Genomic DNA, 11,517 nt, shown 5'->3' with positions numbered 1-11,517 from the left:
TGAGTGGGGCTGATGGGTATGTTTGGGAGGGGTTGATGAGACAGCCATGGGATAAGCTTACACTTATTAGAACATCCTCAGGTCACATTACCATGCTGTGTCCTGCAGTGTAGCACAGGGACATCTATGACAAGACAAGACATCTTCACTCATTCAAAGACTGGAAAATTGGGGTAGATATATGACAAATAGGTGACATTAAGTTCTATAGAATCCATTAGATTTGTAATATTTGTAGTAAACTATTTTTTTTTTAATAAAACATTTATTTATGAAGAGATTGCCGTAAAACATGGGAGAGCATACAGAAAGAAAAACACCCATTATTGCAGCAAAGGAGACTGGTAAGTATTATTTTAGGGGCTATTAGTGTTACTAGTTATTACTATTAAACGAGGCATCCCTGCTGTTACTTATCTTCAACTTGCTGATGGAAAGCTACAACTCCTTGCATGTTTTTAGGCTTTCTTTAGTTTTTCTCATGCCTTTTGTAAAGATTTTATGATCTTCTTGCCCAGTCTGCATAATCTTGTCTTTTATTTATCTCATAGATGTATTTTCTCTTTACCATAAAATGATCTCTAACTAAAACTGCCATGCATGGTACAATAAACCTACCTTACCTTAAAGGGAATTTGTCAGTGAGATCAACCTTCCTAAGCCCTCTATATAGTCATGTAGGTCATAGAAGGTTAAATAAAATATCTTGATATCTGTGATCTCTGTCTTATTCCAGTGAACTTCACGTTTTTTGTTAATATTTAAATGAGCTTTTAAGATCTATGGGCCGGGCACTGATCTGCATGAGAATCTGCCTCCAGAGATTATTTTAAATGAAATGGGGCATTAACAGTGTGAGACGTGTAGATTAGGAGAGCAGAGTGTCAGACTATGATATTATGCTTCAGTTATGATCTATTTTTTTTTATTCCATTGACCTATACATTTTTTAATTTTTTTCAACTGCATAGAATAGTATGCTTCGCTATTCTTGCATTCAAAACGCAACAACAATCTGAAAATATATGACTTACATAGTAACCATATATCTAATTATTTTTTATAAATTAACAATACAAGTGAAAATAACAATCTTTGTAATATATTTAATTAAAGAAAAAATGCCTCCTTTTTAACACACCTGGCACTTATTATCGTCTTGCACCCAAAAACTGCTCAAATCTGTCTACAGATCTGTCTTCATTGAGGGATCAAATTACAACCCATGCTATAAAATTTTATGATGAAGGCGGGGGAAAAAGCTGACATGACAGCTTATTCTGCAAGGTAACCAGAAAGTGCACTTATACTTTGTATGAGCAGAGCCTCAATTTATCTTAATTAGAAGTTCTAACTAGTGAAATTGAACACTTTCAACAATCTTTTTCTAGACAGGTCTCTAATGATAAACTGATCACACGGTGTGTCGCTGTAGCATTAATTGACATGGATCATCTGTAATGTGTTTATTTCCTGCAGTGCCACCAGTACATCCCACAATCGTCATTTAAATCAATGGGCTGTCTGTGAAGTGAATAGATGCGCTGGATTCTACAGATGGATAGACGCAAATAGATAGGGATCCTGAAGGAGGGGCTTCTATTGAAATGTTTGTAAAACTTTTCTGTCTAGACCAGGCAAACCCTTAAGGCCCCGTCACATTAAGCGACGCTACGGCGATCCCGACAGCGATACGACCTGTCAGGGATCGTTGCTGCGTCGCTATGTGGTCGCTGGTGAGATGTCAAACAGTCAGATCTTCCCAACGACGCAGCAACGATGCGGCGACCCGTAACGATCTGTATAACGATGCACGCCTATGTGTTTCTGTGTCTGGGTCGTTAACAAGGTCGTTGGTAAGGTGTCAAACACAGCGATGCATGCTTCCCAGCGGGGCTTCAACGATCAAAGAAATGTCCAGACCATTCCGACATGACCAGCGATCTCACAGCAGGGGCCTGGTCGCTGCTAAGTGTCAAACGTAACGAGATCGCTAATGAGGTCGCTGGTGCGTCACAAAACTTGTGACTCAGCAGCGATCTCACTAGCGATCTCGCTTAGTGTGACGGGGGCTTTATAAATCCCCATCCCTTTGGACTGATATCCTGCTTTTATCTGAACATCTTCAACTCCTGTACCACACTGAAATAGTTTTTTATATTTAGTGGTAAATATCACTGATTGTTCCACACTCTTAGGTCCTGGACCTGGACGATATAACTTGCCCCCTACAGTAGGATTTGTGGGCCATGACTATACTAAATACTCCAGTCCAGCATATTCTTTTCATGGGAGGACTAGTCACTCTGGTGAGTATGATGCTTAAAGAGGTTGTCTACTTTATTTTAACAAATGTGTTGGGGATATAATTTTGATGCACTTACTAATATATAATTATCACAGGTTCTCCTCCCATTTGTTAGTGCAGTCTCAGGGATCATTCAGAGGTCAGTGATTTTTCTCATATGAGCAAATTTTTCCAAGTTTCATCATTGTTTTTGATCAGCATTTGGGCAGTGAGTCAGTTTTTAGTTTTACCGTCAGAGCTGGTCCGACTTTCATCACTTTTTCTCTGATGAGAAATAAAAAATGTTTCTCCAGCTTCTGACATGTAATCTACCCCTAAGCATATCATAAGTAAGAGTACTATCCATGAAAAATATTGATAAACTCATACAGTATGTGAAAAATAGATGTCTGGATACTTTCATACTTCATTGCTCTTCTGTCCGCAAAATAGCTGATGATGGAGGAGCATGTAATGATACCTGTCCCTTAGCCTCCACCAATTGTAAAACAGCTTTCCCATATGCAGTGTTATTCAACACATTTAAGTTGTCCCTGCAGTGGAAGAATCCACTTGAAGTAACAAATCAAATAACAATGGGTCCTAGGTTTTCTTTTACGTATTCTATCTCTATTCCTCTATCACTTTACATTCTATGCTGTTGTAGACCGTGTACCGGGGTGGTCTCTCTCAGAATACAGTGGGCCGAGGACAAAGAACACGACCAGGCAATTTGTTAATAAACTAATTTTTACTAACAACAAAAACAGTGTTACCACGTAAGCATAAGAAAGAAACACAGATAAATATCACACACACCTAGCCCAGATCACCTAGGACCCCTGCGCTGCACAACCGATAGGCCCAGTATGTTCTCTCAGATACACTATAATTTTCCTGAGCTGTGGTTATGCCTAATGTGGTAACTGGGAGTTTCCCAGAGCAAGGGTGTAATTAGATGAGTGCAAGAGACGGCCCCTGCAGTGTTGCAGCGCAGAGATTCACAAACTTAACAATTCTCTAAAATTACAATTCAGTTATGCTCTCTATACACAAGCTCACCCACTGAGGGGAGTATCTAGCTAATGTTCACACAGACCTATTAGCAAACAATGTCTCTAACTGAGAATTTATGTTTGGCGCCAAACTCTCTCTATAGACTGCATGCATATGCCCACCAGGATCCCTGTGGTGGGACCTGAGCTCAGGACGTACCGGCAGTTAACTGATCACTGAAAAGGCTGTCTGATCGTCTGAACGGCCGTTTAGCTGGGAGACCGTGGAGTGGATCCTGGGCTTGTCACCTGAAGCACAGTTTTAGTCTGACAGGCCGGCAGAAGGCCATTCATGTCACAGCCGATGCTTTTGGGAGGAATCCAACTCTACTTCCAACCATACTCGTCCCCCCAACGTGTTTCTTCTTCTCTGACAGGAATTACAGGAACAGTCTGTCTCTGACAGGAACCCTCTCACGTCTGTCTCTATTCACTGTCTCTTACAACTACGCTCTAAGATGGCCGCCTTCAACCCTCAGAAATCCTTTAGTTTTCAATTGTCGCTTAAGCGGCTAAAAACAATTATTTTTCTGTGTGCCAACTGACACACAGGTGACAGTAGTATGATAGTGCAAACCGCTGCCATCTAATGGCCAAAACCCAAATAACATCTCTTATGTTTATACATATAATACATATTTGCTAAACACCTCTTATGTTTATAACAACTTTTATGTTTACACAGGTAATCATATCTACTGAAACAGCTTTAGATGGGAGTGGAGTGGGAATCTTCAACCACCCCCTCACACTTTCATATTTAGCCTGACAATATTTTGTTCCATTCTATTTTTTAATCTCTATTTTTAGAATATGTGATTTCTCTGTTTGTCTTTCTTCACTAGCTCATGTCAGTGATTGTAGTCCAGGACCTCGGTATTATGTGGAACCATGCCTAACACGTTTTGGCCGGAGTGCTGGACCTGCATACTCCATACAGGCTCGAGGCAAATCAGCAGGTAAGAGCTAACAACATGAAGATCGGAAACACAGGAGTTGTTCCAGTGCCATCATCAGCAGGAGCTAACTGTAGTACTCAGAAAAGCTCCTGCTGCTTGTACTGGGACTGAAGAGAGCTTAGATCCCAGCACTTTAAAGCGTACCTGTCAGCAGGATTGTGCTCAGTAAACTACATACACTGTCAGGTGGGCGACATTACACTGATTAAAATGATACCTTGGTTGATTAAATCCATCCTGTGGTTTTTGTGTAATCTTTACTTTCAGTTTGGAGATAGTGATACGCTCGTGCTTCGGGGCGGCCTGTGGGGGGGGGGACGACGACGACTCTATCTTGTGCTCTGCTTACATATTCATCTGTATGCTCGTATGACAGGTCACTGATTGTTCAGTGACCTGCCTCCTATTTTACATAATGCATAGAACGACTGTGGAGAAAATCTAATCTGCCCGAAGATTTCCTCCATTATAAATTTATGCTGAAAACATATAACTCTGCCCTTCACCTCTCCAAACAAACCTACTTTAACAATCTCATCATCTCACTTTCCAATAATCCTAAACGCCTCTTTGACACGTTTCATTCTCTCCTCAATCAAACAGCACAGGCCCTTACCACCAGCCTCAGCGCTGACGATCTGGCCAATTATTTCAAAGAAAAAATTGACCGTATCCAACAGGAAATTATCTCACAATCCGCAAACGTTATGCATGCTCTCCCCCGCCACATTGTATCTTGCTCACTTTCTGACTTTGAACCAGTCACGGAAGATGAAGTGATCAGGCTCCTTTCATCTTCTCGCCCTACTACCTGCACCAGTGACCCTATTCCCTCACATCTCCTTCAGTCCCTTTCTCCAGCTGTCACCACTCACCTAACTAAAATTTTCAACCTCTCCCTCTCACCTGGTATCTTTCCCTCTTCTTTTAAATATGCCAGCATACATCCATTACTTAAAAAAACAGCCCTTGACCAGAACTGCACGGCCAACTACAGACCTGTTTCCAATCTTCCATTTATCTCTAAACTCCTGGAATGCCTGGTCCATTCCCGTCTAATCCGCTATCTCTCAGACAACTCTCTTTTTGACCCTCTACAATCTGGTTTCCGCTCTTTACATTCTACTGAAACTGCCCTCACTAAAGTCTCTAATGATCTACTAACAGCTAAATCTAATGGTCACTACTCCCTGCTGATTCTACTGGATCTCTCTGCAGCATTCGACACTGTGGATCACAAACTCCTCCTCACTATGTTCTGCACTATTGGCCTCAAGGACACTGTTCTCTCCTGGTTCTCCTCCTATCTCTCTGACCGCTCCTTCTCTGTGTCTTTTGCCGGCTCCTCCTCCTCTCTCCTTCCCCTTACTGTCGGGGTTCCTCAAGGATCAGTCCTAGGGCCCCTTCTTTTCTTTTTATACAACGCTCCTATTGGACAAACAATCAGCAGATTCGGTTTTCAGTACCATCTCTATGCTGATGACACCCAATTATACAGCTCTGCTCCGGACATCACCCCTGCATTACTACAAAAGACCAGTGATTGTCTTTCTGCTGTGTCTAACATTATGTCCTCCCTCTGCCTAAAACTGAATCTGTCAAAAACTGAACTACTCGTATTTCCTCCCTCCACTAATCTACCTGTGCCCGATATTGCCATTTCCGTTTGTGGCTCAACCATTACTTCCCAGCAACAAGCCTGCTGTCTTGGGATCATTTTTGATTCAGATCTTTCCTTCACTCCTCACATCAACTCACTCGCTCGTTCATGTCATCTACACCTCAAAAACATCTCAAGAATCAGGACATTTCTCACCTTTGACTCTGCAAAAACTCTTACTGTAGCTCTTATTCATTATCGTCTCGACTATTGCAACTCTCTACTAATCGGTCTCCCTCTTACTAAACTCTCCCCTCTCCAATCCGTCCTTAACGCAGCAGCAAGGATCAAATTCCTCGCCAACCGCTACACCGATGCCTCTTCCCTGTGCCAGTCATTGCATTGGTTACCCATCCAATATAGAATTCAATTTAAACTTATCACGCTTACCCACAAATCGCTCCATGCTTCAGTACCCCCCTACATCTCCTCCCTTGTCTCAGTCTATCACCCTACACGTGCCCTCCGTTCTGCCAATGACTTAAAACTAAAATCCTCCATAATCCGAACTCCCCACTCCCGTCTCCAAGATTTCTCGTGTGCTGCGCCAATTCTTTGGAATGCACTACCCAGGACCGTTCGATTAATTCCCAATACCCACAGCGGACGCTAAAAACCCATTTCTTTAGACTGGCGTATCGCCTAAACACAATATCTGTCCGTCCCAGTTTTCCCCCATATTAAAATCTTCAATTTCAGGTTCATACCATCCATGTACTTAATAGCCTCGGTCAGGACTATACACATACTGGCTGGCGACCAGTCGATGTATTATTATTTATCCTATTTAGTATATCAAGGCTGCATTATACAATATATGTACACTTTACCTTTTGTGTCTCCCCCATTTCCTCATAGACTGGAAGCTTTTGAGCAGGGCCCTCACTCCTTTTGATTTGAGAAATGCTTGTTCTGTATTGTTTGTATAAGTCCCCGCTAAAATTGTAAAGTGCTGCGGAATATGTTGGCACTATAAAAATAAAAATTATTATTATTATTATAGTAGTGTGGGGTTATGTAAAATGGGAGGCAAGTCAGTGAACGGTCAGTGAGCTGTCATAAGAGCATACAGATGAATAAGCAAGCAGAGCACCAGATAGAGCGCCCCCCCCACAGGCCGCCCCGGAGCATGAGCATATCATTATCTCCAAACTGAAAGTAAAGATTACACAAGAACCACAGGACAGATTTCATCAACCAAGGTATCATTTTAATCCGTGTAATGGTGCCAATCTGACAGTGTATGTAGTTTACTGAGCACAATCCTGCTGACAGGTGCGCTCTAACCCCTCAGATAACGCTGTCAATAGTCAAAGTGGCAAGTGAGGAGTTTGACAGAGGGAAATCGTTCCTAATGTCAGCCCATCGGTACCCCTGCAGTGTGATTGTGGGGTGCTGATGCCTTTATGTCTGCTATATACCAAATACCAACAGATCTCACTGGAGGTGGGGTCTAATAGGCAACCTGCCAGTTTAGGTAATAATGCTCTGCACTACATTAATAGTGCAATCAAAGTGCTAGTAAGTATTCTACTAGTAAGGACTAGCAAGAACTGTAAAAATAGATAAATAAAAAAATCTTTTAAGTGTACATTAAAGAAACCTAAAGTTTTAACCTCTTACCGACATTGCGCATATGTACGCCAAATCCCAGTTTTAACCCTTTACTAATATCTGATCTCCAATATTGTTGATTGTCTTGTGTATGGAGAGGGCTTAGAAGCTGAGCCCGCATCGGTTTTATACCCGTCCCAGATATTCCAGTCCATGCTTTCTTCCACTAGGTCTGCTGCCCCCTGTTGTGGTTCACATCGAGTTTTGCAAGTTGCCTAGTGTTGATCAATGACATCGCCTCCATAGGCCTATTTGAGGCTCACTGACACACAAACCTGTGTCTTCAGAATGTGTTTCAAGACCTCTTGTTTGGTTTACTCCTCTTCCTGTGCACACCGTCCTAATCTGCCTCTTTCCTTGCTGACTAGATTGCATGTGTCCTGTTGCTCCTAAGACTCTTGAGTGTACTATGCCCTTGCTCCCCACGTGCCATCCTACCAACAGCAGTGATGCCCGGGACCGTGTACCCACCGAATTTGGGGCTTAGTGGGTCCACTTCACAAAGTGAGCCTAACAGAATCTGAAGATCATGGATCCCAAAGGTGCAACAGCAATGACACTGTTGCCGTAGGATATATCTGCTGGGACTGGTAATGCAACTCGCTACAAGCCAACGGGAGCTTGTCCAGGGTATGCGGGATCTCACAGCTCGTGTGGACACAGTGTCACAGATTTCTGAAGCCCCTCTACCAACTTCTCAATACCTGCTACAGCCTAATACTCACCTACAACACTCTGCTTGGGAAACATCTCCACATTTGCCCACTCCTGCACATTTTGATGGAGACATAAAAGAGAAGCTGTTACCAGAAAGAATAATATTAACCTGCAGATATGGGGTTCATTTGCAGGTTAATAATGTTATTATGCTGCCCAGCGCCTGCTCGCAGCCTAATGCTGCAGGGAGAAAATGAACTTTATTTTCCCCAGCAGTGTTCCTGGTTCAGCCACCGGCGGCTGTAAACTCGCTCCTGGCTCTGCCTGACACTGGCACTGCATTGAGGCTGGCTGTCAGTCAGGGCCAGGGATATGGTTACAGCTGCCGCTTTGTATACTGAGAGCGGTGACTGAACTCACCCCGGTGCTGCCCCCGTGACTTACAGCCGGCCCCAATGCAGAGCCAGTGTCAGTCAGGGCCGGGGTCGCGGTTTCAGTCACAGGGCGGCGCTGGTTCAGTCACCGCTCTGAGTATACAGAGCGGCGGCTGTAACCATGCCCCTGGCATTAGGACTGGCTGTCACTCAGGGCCGGGGGTGCAGTTACAGCCGCCTCTCTGTATATTCAGAGCGGTTACTGAACCAGCACCAGTGACACTCCCTTGACTGAAAAGGGAACACTGCTGGGGAAAATAAAGTTAATTTTCTCTCTACTTCATTAGGCTATGTGCAGGCGTCGGGTAGCATAACACTATTAATCTGCAGATTAACCCTATATCTACAGGATAATAGTGTTTTTTTTCTGGTGACAGCTTCCCTTTAAGGCCTGCCTAGGCTTTGTAAACTAATGCACTGTACACTTTGCGTTATGTTCCCAGCAATTTTTTTCTGACCGGTCCAAAGTGGCCTACATTTTTCCTTTGTTGTCTGGGGGCACTTTGGTGTGGGCGGAAGCCAAACGGGATTACCCTATAATGCATTTATTACCATCTTTCCTGTCTGCCTTCCATAAAGCATTTGATGAACTGGGATGTGTCCACTCCACCGCTGATTCCATACTGCGGCCCAGACATGGGGCTAGCTCTGTGGGACATTATGCCATCCAGTTCTGTACCCTATCTGCTGAATTGACCTGGAACAATGATGCTCTCCTGGCTGACTTTTATGCTGGCTTTAGTTGGATCAAAGATGAACTTTACCTTGCCACCCGAGAAGATTTGGATTTTAAAGCGCAGTCTAAGAAAAAAAAACACTTGATTTCTGTGTCTTGCATTTTGAAATATTTTCAAAATCTTCTCCCAGAATTGCGGAAGTGGAACCAATGGAGATCAGCCAGAACAGATTTTCTACAGTTGAAAGAACCTGTCACCTTACTAGTGGACTTGTTTGTATTGTGGTGAACGGGATCATTATCACACAAATTGTTTCAAACTGAAGGCCAAATGGGGAGAATTGCAAACCCTAGCCAAGGAGGGAGGTATGGCCCTAGGATTAATGTTTTCCTCCACTACAGATAAAGTACTCCTGCCTATGTCCACTTCTTACAATTCCTCTGTGTTCACGTGACAAGCACTTATTGATTCCAGAGCAGCAGATAATTTTATGTACTTTTCGCTCTAGCTAAAAGGCTGAAAATTTCTCTAGTTTCTTTGTAGACACCCCTGAGGCTAACTTCCGTGAAAGGAACAATTCCAGGTGGTTGTATCCAATTCCAAACAGTGTAGGTTACTTTCCAGATTGGTTCACTAACTTGGAGGACATTTCTTTTTTAGTTTTGCCACTTTCTGATGCATTGGTGCTTTTGGGACTTCCAAGACTTTCATGGCTACAGCTACATGCTGCTGTCATTGACTAGTCATCTAACTAGTTCGCTCAGTGGGGATCATCTTGATGTCATAACTGCTTCAAAATTCTTACTCAACCACTTTCTCAGAAATTCTGCTCTGCATCCACTGCCTCTAATATCCCTGCCTCCTATCAATTCACTGCAAATGTCTTTTCTGGGCATAGGGCCAAAGAGAACAGCAGGGAAGATGTGAGTGAGTGTGTCCTTGCTTCTCCAACTTCGTTTTCAAACGTTCCATCTGTAGTTCGTACTCTGACCCTCAACAGGTCCTCTTCTGCAGTCAAAACAGTTCCTGCTTCTTCCAATCCAATAACGGAGTTCTGGACTGTCAAATGACTTGTGGTCCTGAGGAGAGTTGCTGAGGGCTGCAAGCCTCAGCTGTCAGCTTTACCATGGTTGGTTATCAAGAATAGACTGGTTCCACACCATTTTTGTTTTATTATTTAAAGAAATAATTAAAAAAAAACGGCATGGGGTCACGCCCCATTTTTGACAACCAGCCAAGCTAAACCAGACAGCTGGGGGCTGGTATTCTCAGACTGGGAAGAGACCATGGATATTGGCCCACCCCAGCCAGAAAATAGCAGCAGCCACTCCAGAAAAGGCACATGTATTAGATGCACCAATTCTGGTGCTTTGCCCGTCTCTTCCCACTTGCCCTAGTGCGGTGATATTTGTGGGGTTGATGTCAGCTGTTTTATGGCAGCTGACATAAAGCCCACAGGTTAGTGATGGAGAAGCATCCATAAGACGTCCCCATTACTAACGACAGTTAGATTGTAAAAAAAACATAGCCGGAATAAATTCCTTTAATTGAAATAATGACACAGACTCCTTTATTTGGAATAAAAATAAAAAAACACAGTTATACTTACCTTAACACCTAATGCACTGAAGCCCATGCCACCTGAAAAAAAAAAACAGAAAATAATAAACAACAGCCATTATACTCACCTTTGTGCCTAATTCACTGAAGCCGATGTCCCCTGGAAAAGAAGAAAAATAATAAACAACCATATTCCTCACATGTCCGATGTGAAGATAATCCATACTGTCCCATGACGATCCATATGATTTGGATAGTGGTCATATCAGTGATGCGACCACTATCCACGCCAGCCGGCTCATACTGACTACACTGTGTGCAGCAGTGCCATGAGAAAGTTCACCGGAGTTTATTGCTGATGAACCCAGTGACCTCACTTACGGCGCCACTGGCTGCATGAGAACTTTCTCACGCAGCGAGCAGTACCGTAAGTGAGGTCACTGGGGTTCATCAGTTTTGAACTCTGGTGAACTGCTCTCCAATTCATCCTGAGGGGGGGCAATCACTTTTTCACACAGGGCCCTGTAGGTTTGGATTTCTTTTTCCCTTAATAATATAGCAGTTAATTTAAAAACTGAATTTTTGGTTTACTTGTGTTATCTTCGTCTAATATT

At 43.1% G+C, this 11,517-nt stretch overlaps 1 protein-coding gene across 1 annotated transcript in view; it reads left to right on the top strand.

The window, feature by feature from the left end:
* The first annotated feature begins 292 nt into the window (after nucleotides 1-292).
* CIMAP1D (CIMAP1 family member D) overlaps nucleotides 293-11,517 on the top strand; it is a 56,813-nt gene continuing 45,588 nt past the window's right edge. The window contains exons 1-3 of the mRNA XM_073651488.1: nucleotides 293-344; nucleotides 2,199-2,309; nucleotides 4,188-4,301. Of these exons, the coding sequence (XP_073507589.1) occupies nucleotides 293-344; nucleotides 2,199-2,309; nucleotides 4,188-4,301 (277 nt within the window). The remainder of the gene's footprint in view (nucleotides 345-2,198; nucleotides 2,310-4,187; nucleotides 4,302-11,517) is intronic.

Source organism: Phyllobates terribilis, unplaced genomic scaffold (genome assembly GCF_046119375.1).
Source record: "Phyllobates terribilis strain yellow unplaced genomic scaffold, ASM4611937v1 Scaffold_1__5_contigs__length_1240528914, whole genome shotgun sequence".
NCBI classification, from domain to species: domain Eukaryota; kingdom Metazoa; phylum Chordata; class Amphibia; order Anura; family Dendrobatidae; genus Phyllobates; species Phyllobates terribilis.
The sequence above is the reverse complement of the archived record's forward strand: the minus strand, read 5'-3'. Positions and strand labels throughout refer to the sequence as shown.